Source organism: Alosa sapidissima, chromosome 18 (assembly GCF_018492685.1).
Source record: "Alosa sapidissima isolate fAloSap1 chromosome 18, fAloSap1.pri, whole genome shotgun sequence".
In the NCBI taxonomy this organism is placed as follows: domain Eukaryota; kingdom Metazoa; phylum Chordata; class Actinopteri; order Clupeiformes; family Clupeidae; genus Alosa; species Alosa sapidissima.
In genome coordinates, this window is record NC_055974.1 from 19761240 (window position 1) to 19779648 (window position 18409).

Consider the following 18409-nt stretch of genomic DNA (forward strand, 5'->3'; position numbering starts at 1 on the left):
TCCACTGAACTATTAGTTGGCTTGTGCATGAATATGACTTGTTGTTTTGTAGCCTACATTTCCGTCAGTCTATAGTCTATTAGCCCATCTTTACCATGATAATTAACCCTTCCCAGATAGAACCCTTTCGACACTCTACTTTGAGAGACCAACAACCACTCATGTCATCGATGTTGAATTTGGGGCGTCTGACGGAAACTGATCAATCTGACCAACAATTAACATCGATTTGACACTCTTTTGCTGTCCGGGGTTGCAAATCATTCATTTAGAACATTTAAGTTAGCCTACGCTGTTTGTTATTATAATCACAGCACGGCCTTAGGTTATCATAACCACATCATTACATTATCGCAATTAATAAGTCATCATAATCATCATCGTCAGCATGGCATGTCACACATAGCCTACCTGCTCCACCACTGAGTTCTTATCATGTAGCTGCAAGGCTCCACCACCTGCTCACCGTCCCTCTGTATGCTTGCTTACATCCTCGTTCAAACTCATCGAACTTCAACATGTTGCTGACATTTGCTAGCCTACTTGCAATATTGTATTTTTGAATTTTCATTGGTGTTACTTTTGCACTATTGTCACTACCGGCATCCGCCGCAATTTCGTGTAGGCAACTTCGATTAACTTCTGATGGCTTACAAAATCCTGGCTCTGGGCCAAAATGCGATGGGTGGGCCTGACGTGAGCTGTTATTGGATCAGTCAATATAATTATTGATATATTGCATATATCAATTTTAATTCATTACACACACTCTATAAATACAGTAGCCTATAGGCTACAAATAAATCATAAAGAAATGTTAGTGAAGGCATGTTTGGTTGTTTAGCCTGTGATAATGACACAATGCTCAAAAATTATTATTATTTTTATCAATAGGCCTATGTACAAAATCCAGTAGGCCTAGGCTAAGACATTAAAATGTAAAGACTAAAATGAGCTTAAGGCATATGAGGATTAGGACTGAACAGAACTTTGTATATCAATAATTCTAATGTCTTATAAACACACTACACAATATGCTACAAATAGCCTAAATTATAAAAACAATGTTATTATAGACTAATTGTGGCCTATATTTTTAGATATATTTTGTGAAACCATTTTTTATTACCTCAATTTGCATCATTTCATCAATCATATCAAAAGTACAGCATGAACGTGTAAAGTGGCTTACATATATTGTTTGTATTTTTAAAAACAACTGACTAAAAGTATAATTTTTACAATATTTACATGTCAAATTAACACAATTATTTTGTTATGAGTATTACAGTATTTCTCTTTTTATAGCAATATATGTAGTTTTAACAAATACATTTGATTATAATCACATGTTATTGTTGTAAATATAAAAAAATATTCTGTTTAATAGTTTACAAAAGTTCACTGTGAGTTAAACAAAAAAAGTTTTTGGGTTTACAATACTTTTCTGTAGGGATTTCACATAGTTTTTATGTAAATTTCATGGTCATTTTTTACAGTGAGGATATGAAAGCATCTTTAGTTGGTGGAAGGCAACGTATGTCTCCTTTGATGCTCACAAAGAGATGGGCTCACAGTGCATTTAGAGTACCACCAAAGTCATTTTTTCCCTTTCCTCATAGTCTGAGCGAATTAGTGTTGAAGGTGGCAGTAAATAGAGCGAAAGCACATTTGGGATCATTTATTTGGGGGCAGTCGTGACCTACTGGTTAGGGCTTCGGGCTTGGAACCGAAGGGTTGCCGGTTCGATCCCCGACCAGTGGGAACGGCTGAAGTGCCCTTGAGCAAGGCACCTAACCCCTAACTGCTCCCCGAGCACCACTGTAGCAAGGCAGCTCACTGCTCCGGGTAAGTGTGTGCTTCACCTCACTGTGTGCTCGGTGTGTTCACTAATTCACAGATGGGATAAATGCAGAGACCAAATTCCTTGTATTCACAAGTATACAAACCTGATTTATATTTGATGTACATTTACATATCGTATATCGTGAAATAGACTAAAAATATCGCAATATTATTTTTTGCCATATCGCCCAGCCCCATCTCAGACATGTTATCGCTGCTGAAGGGGTAATGCTAGATCCAGCTAAGGTGCAGGCAGTAAGGGAGTGGCCTGTTCCCACTAGTCAGACTGAGGTGCAGAGTTTTCTTGGGCTAGCTTCATATTACAGATGCATTGTGAGATGCATATTACAGATGCATTGTGAGAGGTGCAGAGTTTTCTTGGGCTAGCTTCATATTACAGATGCATTGTGAGCTGCATATTACAGATGCATTGTGAGCTGCATATTACAGATGCATTGTGAGAGGTGCAGAGTTTTCTTGGGCTAGCTTCATATTACAGATGCATTGTGAGATGCATATTACAGATGCATTGTTAGAGGTGCAGAGTTTTCTTGGGCTAGCTTCATATTACAGATGCATTGTGAGATGCATATTACAGATGCATTGTGAGAGGTGCAGAGTTTTCTTGGGCTAGCTTCATATTACAGATGCATTGTGAGATGCATATTACAGATGCATTGTGAGAGGTGCAGAGTTTTCTTGGGCTAGCTTCATATTACAGATGCATTGTGAGATGCATATTACAGATGCATTGTGAGAGGTGCAGAGTTTTCTTGGGCTAGCTTCATATTACAGATGCATTGTGAGATGCATATTACAGATGCATTGTTAGAGGTGCAGAGTTTTCTTGGGCTAGCTTCATATTACAGATGCATTGTGAGATGCATATTACAGATGCATTGTTAGAGGTGCAGAGTTTTCTTGGGCTAGCTTCATATTACAGATGCATTGTGAGATGCATATTACAGATGCATTGTGAGAGGTGCAGAGTTTTCTTGGGCTAGCTTCATATTACAGATGCATTGTGAGATGCATATTACAGATGCATTGTGAGAGGTGCAGAGTTTTCTTGGGCTAGCTTCATATTACAGATGCATTGTGAGATGCATATTACAGATGCATTGTGAGAGGTGCAGAGTTTTCTTGGGCTAGCTTCATATTACAGATGCATTGTGAGATGCATATTACAGATGCATTGTGAGAGGTGCAGAGTTTTCTTGGGCTAGCTTCATATTACAGATGCATTGTGAGATGCATATTACAGATGCATTGTGAGCTGCATATTACAGATGCATTGTGAGAGGTGCAGAGTTTTCTTGGGCTAGCTTCATATTACAGATGCATTGTGAGATGCATATTACAGATGCATTGTGAGATGCATATTGCAGATGCATTGTGAGATGCATATTGCAGATGCATTGTGAGATGCATATTACAGATGCATTGTGAGATGCATATTGCAGATGCATTGTGAGAGGGTTTGATTCCAACAACCTAAATGAGCTCAGTTCCCACAATGTTAGTGTGTTGCTTTACAGTTTTTCTCAATTGTTTACACACAAATACTGGTACTTGAATACCAGTTACAACATGTAACTCGTGCACCAACCCCCTGAACCAATTCTGCTAAACTACAAGCACAATTCCTGCTGTACACTCAAATTGCAGTTCTAAAACACACTTTTTTCAAAACACTACACACAATTCTCTGCATTTGGCACAATTTTCATGAAAAAATGTCTTGTTTTCACAAGGAAAATACTGCCACTCAAATTCTAAAGTTAATTGCCCTACTATGCATTCTGACTCATCACATGGGCAAACACCTGTCACAGTTTTACAATTAGCAATCAGAGCTTTAGCATTTATGCTTGTGATGTGGAAGAGGTGCTGTGGCCAGACCGAAACAGAAGAGAGGATGCAGTATAGTTTTTTTTTTTTTTTTACTGTAACAGTATACAGTAAATTCTTCTGTTGCTTTGTATGTAGACCACTGTATGTGCAACTTTGTGTTGGTTGAGATGTACACTGTGTACATTGTTTTTTTGTTGGGAAAATAAAATATATTTGTTACCGTGTATTTGTGTGTTCTGTGTATAAAAACAATATTCTAAAATATTTTACAACACACTTATGTATGTACTGTCTGTAGTAAGTGTAACACTGAACAATAAAAGGCCTTAGTCATTATGATGAATGGAGAAGAAGTGTTTTCCATTCATCATAGTGTTTTACATTGAGCACACGTTGTTCAACTGGTTCTTATAAATGTCTATTTATATGAATGTTTGTGTCATTTGAAAACAAACTAGAATGTAATGCCAGAGGAATTACAATAGTGGATGGAAAGCTGCTGGCTTAATGTTGGTGGGGAAATTCCTTGAAAAAAAACATTAAAAACATTAAATCACTTAATCTTTGAGTTCATACAAACCCTCGTACCAAAAGACCTTGTGTGTCAAGGCGTTCTTGAGATATAACACTCAAGGTGTTTTTGACCTTGACCTTTGACCTCCAACATCAATTCACTTCATATTTGAGTCCATACAAACACTCATACCAAATTTCAGGCATGTATGTCAAGGCATTCTTGAGATATCACACCCAGAGTGTTCATTGACTTGACCTTTGGCCTCCAACATCAACTCACTTCATCTTTGAGTCCATACAAACACTTGTACCAAATTTGAAGCACATGCGTCAAACCGTTCTGGAGATATAATGCGCAAAGCATGAGATATGGCTATGACTTTTATTTTGACACACGGGAAACACTTAAACAGGATGCGTAGTTTTAGGGAGCACCAGATTGTATGCATTAGAAGCTGAGACAGTTGATTTCACAGGTGACACCTGTGTCAGTGTTCTAATTAGCCCGGGAACTAATCTGGGAGCTTAACAAGCGCAGCTGCCTTTAGGCCATTATGACATCACAGCCTTTGAAGTCTATGGGGAGAAAATGAGGTTTTTAACATTTTTAATCCCCTATTTCTCAAAAAGTATAAACTTTTTAAAAAATCTGAAAAAATAACTCTCTTGCCCCACTCCAGACCTTCACAACGGTTATTTCAACATGTCTGTACGTTAAGCGGTTAGAGACGCATTCATTCTTGAAAAGGTAAAAAGAAAAAAAGGTTATAATAATAACTAGAAAACCATTTCCTGAAGGAAATACAGTGCATAAAAATGCAAAAATATGATGTAAAATATCATACAGAGTAAAAACAAACTATATTGGTTGCTAGGTAGATGAGGTTTAATATAGTTGGAATGACTGAACAGTTAAATAGGTGGATTGTTTAAATGGTTAAATTATTTAGGTATATAGTTGACGATAACTAACAGTTGGAATGGCTCTAATGTTTGCTAGCAGTTATGCTAACTATGTTAACAAAGATAATAATGCTAACCAAGTGACTTAACCTAGTTAATTTATCTAATGTTTTCTAGCAGTTAATGCAATTAATGTTAATGCTGTTAACTATGTTAACTATGCCATGTGACTTAGCTAACTTAGCTTATCATTTTTAGTAGTTATACTAACTATGCTAACTATCATGCTAACTATGTGAACCATGTGACTTAGTTAACTTAGCTAATTATTTTTAGTTGTTATGTTAACTATGCTAACTAGCATGGAACAATGCTAACTATGCTAACCATGTGACTTAGCTAACCTAGCTAATTATTTTTAACAGTTATGCTAACTATGCTAACTAACATGTTAACAATGCTAACATGCTAACTATGTTAACCATGTTACTTAGCTAACTTAGCTAATCATTTTTAGTAGTTATGCTAACTAGCATGCTAACAATATTAAAATGTTAACTATGCTAACCATGTGACTTAGCTAACTTAGCTAATCATTTTTAGTAGTTATTCTAACTAGCATGCTAACAATGTTAAAATGTTAACTATGCTAACCATGTTACTTAGCTAACTATATTAACCATGCTAACTAGCTACAGTGGGTAGGAGTCATAGTTGATGACAAGTAACAGTTACAATGGCTGAACAGTTAAAAAGTTCAGTAGTTTGAAGGGTTAAATTGTTTTACAGTGAACTATTGTAGTGAGGACTTTTATTATGAAACAGTTTTTGGCAGAGGAAGCAGTTGAACAGGATGTGTAGTCTTAACCCTCTGTACCCCGTAACGGCCGTCGCCGGCCGTGCTGTTCTTCCCCGTAACGGCCGTGAGCGGCCGGCGTTTTTTCATGGATGAATACAGGCGATCACTTAATTTCTACAGCTTATGTACACTACAGATCAATATTTTAGATCCCCTTCGATGTATTGTCATAATCAAACACATATGTTTGTATTGATTTATTTTTAGATATTTGCGTTTTTTTACGATATGTGCCTGTTTCTGCTCCGTGGCCGCTGTGGTTCAGCTGATATGAATGATGGCATGTGTCCAAGATATCTAACAAACGTCACTCATCTTGCCATGATCAATTTGGCACAGCAGTCGTAGGATTTGTAACACTTTACTCTTTTCCCCAGCCATCAAAACAAAAAAATCTGCTTGTAGGCTTTGATATATGTTGATCTTTTATGCTACGAGATGTGCCTATCTGCTCCGTGCGGCTGCAGCAGTTCAGCCGATATGAATGAGGACTCAAGTCTCAAAGTTACAGTAGCCTATGCTATCTGCCAAATCGTCACTCATGTCACTGTGTCACATCAATCATAGGATTTGTTACAATTTACTTCTTTTCCCGCCGTCAGGACCTACAATTCTAAACATTATAGCCTCCGAAATCACGAGACAGAGTAACAGGCAAAGAGATAATGTCTTCTGCACCGAAACGCCGCAGGTTTAGTCTGGCCGAGACGGTTTTGATGTGCACTGATCCATCTCAGGTGCTGGAAGAAGATCTTCCCATATTGGATGGCAATGACACTGATGTAAGTTGTAAATGTAATGTCGGCAATAAAAGAATATGACCGTAAACAAAATATGTCAGTGATCGCTAAGTTGATTGCTAAGTTTAGCGCTAACTTTCTAACGTTGAACACTAACACTAGTTACTGTAACACTTCAACAAGTGCAGTGCGGCGCTGGGATGTCTTTTACCTTTTTGCCGAAAAATTCAGAAAACATGAAATTTCTTCATTCCTGTCTTCTAATCTGCTAGATCCATACAAGACATTGGCATAGATTTGGCATTACTTCCATACGTTGTTAGCTAGCTCACTATGGTAGTCATCAGAGTAGGCTAATCCATATCGAGTGACAACAAAACTTCTGAATGGATGTCAATTGGTTACGTCAGGGGTGTTCACCTTTGACCTAGATTTTGTTGCGAGAGCTGGATGGATAGATAGATAGATAGATAGATAGATAGATAGATAGATTTATTATTATTATTATTATTATTATTATTATTATTATTATTATTATAACAGACTGTAGATAGGGCTAATATTGAATCCGAACAGACTTTTGGTGTGCAACTTTCATTGTCAGATCAATCTGTCGGATGTGTCAGATCACAGCTCTCAAGGTGAGGAGGACAATGAAGTAGGAGAGGCTATGCGAGAAGAGGAAGAGGTAATGATGGAGAGAGAAGAGGCGGAGGAGGCAGGTGAAGCAGTGGAGGAAGAAGTGGAGACCAGAGTGAGAGCCAGGGCAGAGTATAGAAGAGGTCGAGGGATAGGAGGAAGAGGAGGAGGAGGGAGAGGAAGAAGAGGAGGAAGCTTGGGAGTGAGAGGGAGATACAGTGGGAGAAGGAGACAGAGAGGAAGGGTACAAACACACGACGATCCACCATGGTCTGACTCTATCCCAGTTCCCTCCATCCAGCCTTGTATGGTTGATCCTGGCCCCAGATGTATCTTGACCAACGTGCTGGATATCTTGTGGCAGATGGTTGGGGTGTTATTCATCTCAAATCTAGTGCAGTTTACAAATATGTATGCTGCATCCAGCAATCCCCCCGCCACGTGGTACGATACAACAGAGGAGGAGATGAGGGCCTTCATTGGTTTCAATATCCTCATGGGTATCCATCGTTTACCCTGCCTCGCCGACTTCTGGAGCTCTGATCCATGTGTCCGAGTGCCATATATCGCTGACCGGATATCTCGCAACCGTTTTGAATTAATTTGCCAATTTTTTCAGTGCAGTTCACAAGGAGAGGATACAGATAAGCTGGCAAAAGTTAGGCCATTTATACAAGTGCTACAAGAAAATTTCCCAAAACTGCTTGTGCCCTGGTCTGCGCTGTCTGTGGACGAAGCGATGATTAAATTTGATGGGAGACTGCGTTGGAAACAATATATGCCGAAAAAACCAGTGAAATGGGGCATAAAGTTATGGTGCCTTTGTGACTCTTTGACAGGTTATTGTCTCGCCTTCAATGTTTACACGGGAAAAGATGACGTACAGGGAAAAGGTTTGGCCTACCGAGTAGTTATGCATCTGCTTAGAGGATATTTGGACAAGCACTATCATGTCTATGCAGATAATTTTTTTTCTTCCATTCCCTTGGTGAGAGACTTGCTTGATCATAACACCTACTATTGTGGCACCATCAGAAAGACCTCCAAAGGCTTTCCAACGCAAATCACGGAACCAAAATTAATGATAGGGGAGAGCAGAAAAGTGGGAAGGGATGGGATGATGGTATTGAGGTGGATGGACAAAAGGGATGTGTATATAGTTTCAAGCAATCATGCAGGCAGAGACCAAATGAAGCAAAGATCCAAGTTTAATGCTAATCTAATCTCTTGCCCAGAAGCGGTCCTTGATTACAACAGGAAAATGGGAGGGGTTGACCATCTAGACCAGTTTCGAAGCTACTACAATGTTGGGCGAACTGGAAAGAAATGGTGGAAGTACCTGTTCTGGGGACTGTTTGACATAGCAATTATAAATGCATATATTGTGTGGCAGCTTCAGCTCAGGCCACTTCCTAAGGGCAGGAAAACCTGGGGCCTGAAAGCCTTCAAACTTAAAATCGTGCATGCCCTATGTGATGATTTTTTTGGCAGGAAGCGGGGTGTCCAGGGCATCAATACCCTGGGTATCGACTTTGTAGTGAGTAGGAATTTAAAAGAAGGCCACTCACTTGTGCGCTCTGAGGGCAGGAAAAAGGGATGTGTAAGCTGCATTAGAGCAGGGCGCCGCACCAATAGTGGGCGGTGCATTGAAACTTCGTTTGGCTGCTCAACTTGTTCTGCGCCATTGTGCAAAATGCCACCATGTTTTCATGAATTTCATGGTATGTTATAGTTTATTGAATAGTTAATGAAATGTAATCTGTTAGGTTTGTGTTGCTTCGGTCTAATTAATATAATACTGTTATAATAATAAAAATATATATATAAATAGATAATGAGGTTTATTATAATAACAATACCTTTATTATTATTATTATTATTTTAGTAGTAGTAGTAGTAGTAGTAGTAATTGCAGTAGTAGTAGTAGTAGTATTTATATTACTATTATTGTATTGTGTTGTATCAATGTAATGGTCTCTTGTCACTAATAATATTGGCCTATTCTAACTGCTGTAATGTTCTGAAATGGTAGTCGCTAAATGAAAATGACAAAATTCCATCTGCTGCTCTTTGCAGACTAGATAAAAAAAATATTAACCCCTGAACTACTCAACAGTTTCATATTTTTTGCAATGTAATACTTAAGTTGGTCTATCATATATTTTTAGATGATATTTTAAGATTGAAAAGCTTCTCTTTTAGTCTTTTAGTTGTCATCATATCACAATTTCTATCATTTCATTCAGATCAATGGCAGTCTATGGAAATTGTGCATACATAATTGGCAATGAATTATATATCATTTAAAAAAGCAGTTTCTGACCTTTAATATGAATGTAACTTGCATTTGACACTTTGCCTTACTTTTTAAGTTATTTTTCATTATTTAAAATATTACTGAAATTGCCTTTTTTTCCTGGAACTTCCAGGAATCAGAGGCATTGTTGTAACATTCTATTGGGGTATAGAGGGTTAATAGGGCCAGTTTGTATGCTTAAAGCCTGAGACTGGCAGTTGATCCAGGTGGCCGGAACACCTGGCATAGGATTCTAATTGCTTAACTGCTCTATTGTGATGTCATCAGCCCATGTTAATCATACACAAATCACAAATGACTGGTTATGGGCTATATTATGGTTATGGTTATTGGGGGAGGGGTGGCCTTTTATGTAAAAGCCTAGTGGGGCTACATGCCCACCAAGTTTCATGTGCCCTGGTGTTTCGTGTCCCGGGAATCGTTGACCAAAAATTCAGGAAGTAGATGACGGAAGAAAAAAAGTAAAAAACACTAGCTGCACTAGTGGCGGTCATAATTATTGCACAGGTGGGAAAGCTGGATCATTTTGCTCTTGCCATTAATCTTTTTATTTTATGATATACATATTTTTGTCAGAAACCTCTATACAAGATATGCAAACTGGTTAGTACAACAGATAAAGTTAAAACACACACACACACACAGAGACACACACAGGCACACCACACACACACACTTACATACAGACACCATACACGTTCTCTCTTATTCCAACATATTCACATTCCTCACAACGTATATGCTATGTCCAATAAATACATGGATAAATAAAGTTATAAATAATCACTGACACTACATAATGAATGATACAGCATAAAATTATACTATTGGTCGTTTCAATAAAAACAAAGTCCATTGCAACCCCTTTTCCTGTGTTTACAGGCCTTCAGTCAATCCGGGCTATGCAAATGTAATGCCTGTCAAATGTCAAAAGTGGAAACATTTCCTTCATGGGGAGTATTGGGGGGGGGGGGCAGGCACACGGGGCGTCTACCAGGACTGCGTGGCAATGATGGCCAGGAGGGTGAGGCTGAAGGTGGTTCCAAGACTGATCCTGCTGGTGATGTCTCCTGAGCTGACGGCTGCAGGGCGACAAACAATGTTAGGTGGACAACACCCAGATTAGGTAAAAACGTAATTTGTTCACATAATAGGACAGACGAGAACACGATGTAATAACACCCATTAATGGTTTAGGCAGGGCAATATTGGTAGATAAGTTAAAAAAATATTTGACAACAAGCATTGTTTCACAAAGAAGAGATGCAGTCACATTAGAAATCTAGACCGCTGGCACCAAATATCTCCATATAGCACTCACAAAGAAATTAGAGGTGGCTGTCAGTTAGGAAATGATTGGATTGGATATAGTGATCAAATAAACTCACCTGTGCCATTTACTGAGACAATGTTAATAGTCAGGTTTCCACTTGCTGCTGCTCGCATCATGGTGTTGTATATGGCGGTTGCACTTGGTAATGTGGCGTTGTATGTGAAGTAGAGGTTTGATTGGGTTACATAGGAGTTTGCGTAAACTGTCCCATCCCTGAGGAAAAAAAACGTGGTTAATTAGAAGGGCTTCACTTGATTGGTTGACACCAAGTAGCAACTAAGTACAATCCATCGGGGAATTTATTTGAATATAAATTCAGAGCATGTCAAAATAACATTGATGCTAGTGCTACTTTCATGTTTATTGTTTGTTGATAACACTCAGTATCCATAAAGGACTATAAACACATTCATAAAAGAATTAAAGTATTCCAAATGCATTATAATGATCGTCACTAATATATATCTATTACTACACTCTGAGTTACAATGTTGTAGAATAAGCATTGTGATAGTTCAACCTGTACAACAAAACCCACACAGCAAAAGGACTCCGCGGCGGATCCGCCGCGGAGGTATGACGGCTTCCGGAACGGACCCGCGAAACGGACCCGTATCGGAGTCCAGATGCTCTCAGGAACGGATCCGCTACGAAGGCGGATCGCGGACCCGCCGTGGCTCCGCACTGCATCCACTCCGCATCCGCGATTAAAACCTTACCTCCGCGGCGGGTCCGTTTGGGATCCGCAAATCGATACATACATCCGCCGCGGACCCGCAACGGACTCAAAGGCTCATCTGGCCCGGGTCCGTTTTGGACCCGTTTATCTCATTTTCAAAATTCCTTCTGTTCTTGCTGTAGGATAAAACTAGGCAACTATAGGATAAAAGTAAAACTATCACTAGGCCTAGCCTAGGCTACTACAGCAATATAGGCCTACGATTAATCTGCATTGCCTCGTATTTTTAACTTAACAATACTGTCAATAAACCTAACAGAAAAGGTTTAAGTCAAGACATCAATTTACTGTACAAACGTGATCACTACTCAATGGAAATATAAAATGGACATTTATGGAAAGTTACAGCTTATAAGCTATTCTGTTTTTGTTAAGTAGCCTACATTGCCTAGGCTACTTTACATTCATTTTGTGGTCAAAACCTAATTTAGTGCTTTATAGGCCTAGGTCAGTGCAGACATGAAATATTTTATCTAATAGGCTACAACTTCAATGAAATACTGCGCTATGCACAGCTAAAATATCAGAAAATGAATAACTGGTGAATGACAAGAAGTTCAATAAAAAGATTGTTTAATGCTTATTTCTCCTATTACTCCATTTGTGTGGATGGAGGCGGAACACATCTCCTCGTTGCCCGATCCACCGCCGGTTGAAACCGTGTCACCATGTTTTTCCTCACAGCACCTGTAATCAAACAGACAGATATGTTTATGTTTATGGTATGTAGCATCCAAAGCCAAGTATGCTTACACAATACAATATATGAGATAGGTATTAAGGAGATTAAATTTAAAAAGAAACATGACTTACAAAGCTCCTCTGTTCGCTGCACGTTGAGGGCTGGTGTGGGGGTGGAGGGAGTTGAGGAGGGACTGCCGTTCCTGGCCCATAGTGAGGCGGGCGGTGTGCGAGAGGGGGAATTTTCTTTTATTAAATGGTAGTATAAAATTGTATTAAATCTGTTAACCATGACTGATAATACACATGGGGCCTTTCTATTCACTAATATTTCAGAGATCAGTCCCTACCTTGAGTAACTCTCCGTATGTTAAATGCAGGTGCAGGGAGTTGAGGTGGTGAAGAGTGTTGCGGTCCTGCCCCATGGTGAGGTGCTAAGGGAGATAAATGGTTGTGATCTGTTAACCATGGTAGGCTGAGAGCTACAGGGCCAAAAAATGGCAAACAAAAACAAATCTCTGGTCATGCTGGACATGAATTTGTATGTTTCAATATTTTGGTATGCACTATCTATATCAACTCCATGAATGGATTGACATTGAAATCAATGTGTTTCAATACAATCTGATAATAATGAATTAACTTTTCAGGCAATATTGCATGAATGCAGATGTTTTAACTGACAAAATATTTGGCTGAGATTTTGAAAGTAATGGATAAAGTATGCAGAAAATATCAGATGGTAATGCAGATGCAATCTGTTGATCTGAAATGGAGTGACTACTGCTGTGTTAATATAGATGGGGCCACTGTATTCAATATTATTTCAGAGATCAGTCTTTACCTTAACAGTTTTCTCCAGGTTGAGGGGTAGTGACTCGGCTGCCTGGCACTCGGCGAGATGGTGGAGCTGGAGGAATAGATACAAAGAGAGGGGAATGTCTTTAGCACTAAGAATGTTAACCATATCTCTAATATTAATATTATGATTTAGTTATTTCAATGTTAAGAGATTATTACTTACTTTGCCAGTGCAATTGGCTTGGGCTTGAGGGTTCAACTGACATACCAGGCGAGTTGGAAGGTACCTCAGAGATGCAAAGTCACCATTTTCTGGCTCTTCACTGTCATCAGAGTCCCCGAAACGATGGCTGTTACATAACGATATCATTATGGTTATTGCAATCCCAAAATTTCCAAATATACATATAGTACAAGCATCTCTGGTCTATTTTGGAATGCTATGGGAATGTGTTCACATTTCATTTTAACAACCCAGAAAGTATCTTACTTGATCAAGCAAACCCAACAGAGGCAATCGTAACGTTAGATGCTAGAATCCAGCCGATAAAAGTTGACGCTGCAGAACAAACAAAATAGAAGATGGGGACCAAGTTCCATACAGTTACGTTACGTTAGCATAATAAATCACAAACCGATGCCAATAGTTGTCTGAACCGACTTAAACAGTGATTAAAATGCCGAGGCTTTCATTACAAAGATGGCAGATAGACACTAAAGTTACGTATGAGACCACACTTGGCAAAATGCAAACGTTAATGCACAGCTAGCTAGAGGCTAGGGCTAAACCATTATCAGTGAGTCAACATGCTAAAGTTGTAGGTAGCTATCATAGCAGAGTGCTTCACTGACTTCATTGACTGAAATACCAGTGCCAATATCACCTTAATCAAGGTTTGCATCGCAAACGTGATTTCAATATATGTATAGCACTAATAGACATTAGCAATAACTTATGCAATTGCGCCTAGCAGCATGCTAGCTAGCAGCTATATGCCGCTAGCATAGTAGCACTATATGGACAACAGCGACACATTAAAACAGACAAGACCAGACTAATGTTAAATAACAATGTGTGTTTTTTAAATCACACTACCATAACATATTCTGTAGAAATTGCTATCCCATTTTAAATCAGATACGCTACAGACTCATATGAGCATCACAGCTAACAATAACGTTAACTTTGCACAAACTGTTGCACAAAATGACAAACGTCTCTGGTTGCACTAACGTTAACGTTAGTCCTAATATCAAACAACGTCATTACAATTAATAAACATGATGATTATAAAACCACAAAGGCCAATGTTTAGCTATTGTGAATGTCGCAATATATTAATAAATATCACTTACTCGAGAGGGTTCAGCGCAACCGTGTCCCAGCAAAGAAAATATCCACTAGTATGACTCTTCTTGGCTCTTGGTGTACAGTCATGTTCAACCGTTACAGTAAATGCGCGTCCGCGCCCGCGGATCCGAAATGGGTCCACTCAGGATCCGCTGTTTGACAGTAGAATTTACGGGGCCGCCTGGAGGCGGAGCTGATCCTCTGTGCGGCACCAAAACGAATGCGACAGTCACGCGGGTTTGGCGTCTTGAAGGCGGATCCGCCTAGGAGTCTACTGCTGTGTGGGTAGCATATTACTTAAGCAATCCAGTCATGACTGTGTGGAAAAGTTATGTATAGAATTATGCTAATAATTATGAGGTGTTATGAATGCTTTATAGCATTCTTATGAATGTGTTTATAATGATTAATGGGTATTGGGTTTATAAGTGTTACCTGTGTATATTTTGGGGATAGGATATCTATACAATATCAATAAAAGATCATTAAAAGATAATTACGTGTATGTTGTGGGGTTCAAAGAGACAAAGTTTGTAGAATAATCTTCCAAAAAGAAGGGCTCCAGCTGAAAAGGGGAATCAAATAGAGTTAAACGTCATTCAGACTGCAAGCGACTAGTGAAAAGAGACCAAGTAATGTTAATATAGCCAAATTCAACGATTACAATCGAAATAACCACTTGTGACCCGAATCATTACGCACCAAGTTAAAAGGATTTCAACTTGATTTGAATTTCAATTTGTTCTTGTTAGAATGATTTCAACTAGTATTGGATTTCAATTTGTACTTCTTAGAATGATTTCAACAATGTATTGGCCTATATGTAACCTATATGCTTTAGACCTAGACTTAACTAACTCGTACTTTTGCCAGACAAACATTGTATAATTAATACAATCTTCTATTTTGTCATAAATGTATTATTGCAGACTCACCTCAGATTTAATTTTGGATGTCGTATCACGGTAGGCAGTTGAGTTGACAGCGGCCAGAGTAATGGCAGAAGACTCATTGGTGATGGTGAACGGAACATTGGCAATCATCTGTGGCTCGTCTGTGAAACAAAATAACCTGTGGTAAGTAATTGTACGTGTGTGTTTGTGTGTGTGTGTGTGTGTGTGTGTGTGTGTGTGTAGTTGTGTGTGTGTGTGAGCATAAAATGCTACAGTTAAGATCAGTCTGATGTTTGATACTTAGCTTTGTTAAAAAACGAGAAACTCACGGAGAACAGAGATGGTGCTTGTGTCCACAGACAGGTTGGCGGGGCTGGGCTGCTGTTTCAGTTGCTCGAGCACCTCCGTTGTGTCAGGGACAGTGTCTGGTACAGACTGATCAAACTCCACATTCATCTCTGCCTCTGTGTTGTCTGCGCGATAACGGGCCACGGCCCTTTTTAGAAAAAGAGAGAAAATAAAACTCATTATGAATGTGTTTGTTGAACGGTCGACTTTGATCATAGCCATGGACATTACCATATGCAAAATAACTGGTTGTTGCTGGAGAAAATCAGTAGGGCCTAACTTACCTCAGCGATATGACAACGACTCGGAAGAACCTTGACCCATATTTCGCTTGGTAGATTGGTGTGGACTGTGAACACAGAATTATCATTAGGCTATAGTGAGAACGAATCCAATCTTATAGCATTAAAGACAATATTATCTGTCTTATTATATGTCTGATTGAATGTCTTATTCTCAAAGGAAACACAGTTTTTGTATTTTAGGTAAATCAAATTACTTCAACTGACTGAAACCGTAATTGTAAATTAGCCTTACCCAGCTAACAATGGAAGCAGCTAGCGTCTGGTAAGCTTCAGTTTGAGGGTTGCTGTAATCAGTAATGTAGGTTTTGGTCATCACAAAGCTCATTGCAACTATGTAACGTGGAGTGGTTATTGGAGATGCTGTTGTTGCTGTTGTTGTTGTTGTTGGTGCTGCTGCTGTTGTTGTTGTTGTTGGTGCTGTTGTTGTTGTTGTTGTCGTTGTCGCTGCTGCTGTTGTTGTCGTCGTTGGCGCTGCTGTTGTTGTCGTCGTTGGTGCTGCTGTTGTTGTTGTCGTCGTTGGCGCTGCTGTTGTTGTTGTCGTTGGCGCTGCTGTTGTTGTTGTCGTTGGCGCTGCTGTTGTTGTAGTTGTTGTTGTGCCTGAAAAACAAAAAAGTAATTTCAGTGTGATTTCTACTTTCACTTTTATGAGTGTACATTTATTTGCATTTTCAGTCAAATAAATGCAAACAGAATAAAAACTGACAAGAACGAGGGTATCTTAGGAAATGAACACCTTAGTTTACTTGTATAGAAATATTTCATTGGCTACCTTCTGATTGGCCTGAACCCTCCTCTACATTTTCCCGCCGGAATCGTGACAGGGTGTCTGAAGACTTTTTCTTGGTAAATAGGCTTTCCTCCTGTGATGCAAGGTCATGCAATTCACTTTTGGGGTTGAACTTGCTTGTTGGAGTGACCAATATGAATTCAGAATCCTCCTCAAGCAGGCCATTCTCTGTGTGACCATTGTTTCTGGAGTCTAACGCAGTGCGAGAGCCTCTTTCTCTTAGCAATAGGTGTGACCACTCTAGGTCGCTGTAGAACTCAATGTTGGAGTTGCGCTGGCTTGGTAAACCCTTGATGGGAAAACACATTAGTAGCAGGGCAAGACCTGTACAGAAAGAAGTAATCAGTTAGTTATCTTATTGATAGAAATTAAGAAATACATCAGGATGAAATAGGGGACAAGCTTCAATGCAGAGGACATTGACCACATAATGTCAATCAACGTATTGAAGGGTGACAAGCAGTGGAGGTAGACAGCTAGGTCTACTTGAGATCATGGCACAAGTCTTACGATGGGTTTCCACACAGCGAAACACCTCTCGAATTTCGGCCAGCGAAATTTCGCTTTGGGGGCGTGATGGCCAAACCGCTAACCTTTTGACTGCAGTGTCTAGCCAGTGGTGGCAAGCGAACTAATTAGGCTAATCAGCTGGTTCAAATGTTTAAGTACTTAATGAAGATATCCAGGGGTCTTTATGCCTCGACTAAGTTGATGTTGCCTAAACTACAATTCATGTTCATTGAAACAACAACGTCAATAAGACATAATATATTTCATACCTGTGTTGCAGCATGTAGCCTAGCTGTCTAGCTAGGTTTACAATGCAATCCAATGTCCGAACATACTAGCAGTTTGCCTGTCAGCTAGCTAAAAAGTTTGAGTGTTTAAACTAACATATATAGTGGTCTATTTAGTGGTGTATGTACTCTGACTAAGTTCGTGTGGCATATAAACCACAATTCGTATTGATACAAGTGTCAATGTTCGTGTAGAAACATTTTAATCACATACAAATTTTTGTGTTACAGCTCAGGTAGTCTCCGCCATCTTGGTCAGACTTTTTTGTAACCCCCGCCTCCAAACATAAACACACGGACCTGATTGGTTCTCGAATGGTCCTTATTTAAATAAATTTAAACTTATGCCAACTTTGTTTCACCTGCCTCGGCGATTTGCTCTCATTTCGCCCAACCAGGGCGAATTTCCTCTCCATTCAATCTCAATGAGAGCGATGCGAAATTTCGGTGTGTGGAAACACACCGCTGGGCCTACTATGCTTATTAAAAGTAGTAAAACTATACATACAGTCGGCAACTAGTCATAATCGTGGTTACCGCCCCCAGTTGCCGTGGTTACCGTGGCTGAAAAGCCCCCGAAGGGGAAAACATTCGTTTCGATTGCATGTAATCTAATGGAGGTGCACCGGCTTGAGTACAGAAAGCACCTATAAAAATATTAAATCTTTTAGCAAACATCACTAAACGGCACAAACACGTTT

At 39.3% G+C, this 18409-nt stretch overlaps 1 protein-coding gene and 2 long non-coding RNA genes across 3 annotated transcripts; all 3 read right to left on the reverse strand.

Moving 5' to 3' along the window:
• Positions 1-10194: 10194 nt before the first annotated feature.
• Positions 10195-16558, reverse strand: LOC121690497. The gene is made up of 7 exons (XM_042071088.1): positions 16357-16558; positions 16104-16168; positions 15801-15967; positions 15514-15632; positions 15079-15143; positions 11062-11219; positions 10195-10755 (listed from the first exon to the last, which is right to left on the reverse strand). The coding sequence occupies exons 1-7, from the start codon at positions 16447-16449 to the stop codon at positions 10664-10666; spliced, it is 759 nt and encodes a 252-aa protein (XP_041927022.1). The 5' UTR covers positions 16450-16558; the 3' UTR covers positions 10195-10663.
• Positions 12403-12826, reverse strand: LOC121690501. Its single transcript, XR_006025096.1, has 3 exons — positions 12777-12826; positions 12559-12629; positions 12403-12432 (listed from the first exon to the last, which is right to left on the reverse strand). It is a non-coding gene; the product is annotated as an uncharacterized LOC121690501 (long non-coding RNA).
• LOC121690502 lies at positions 13098-14866 on the reverse strand. Its single transcript, XR_006025097.1, has 4 exons — positions 14584-14866; positions 13718-13786; positions 13451-13577; positions 13098-13336 (listed from the first exon to the last, which is right to left on the reverse strand). It is a non-coding gene; the product is annotated as an uncharacterized LOC121690502 (long non-coding RNA).
• Positions 16559-18409: the final 1851 nt, after the last annotated feature.

Excerpts from the sequence above, each read along its gene's own strand:
- LOC121690497 (XM_042071088.1), bottom strand. The coding sequence starts at position 16,449 with ATGAGCTTTGTGATGACCAAAACCTACATTACTGATTACAGCAACCCT. Across the intron at positions 15,968-16,103 it reads GTCGTTGTCATATCGCTGAG|GGCCGTGGCCCGTTATCGCG; the intron begins GTAAGTTAGGCC and ends TTTTCTAAAAAG. Across the intron at positions 15,144-15,513 it reads CATCCAAAATTAAATCTGAG|CTGGAGCCCTTCTTTTTGGA; the intron begins GTGAGTCTGCAA and ends TCCCCTTTTCAG.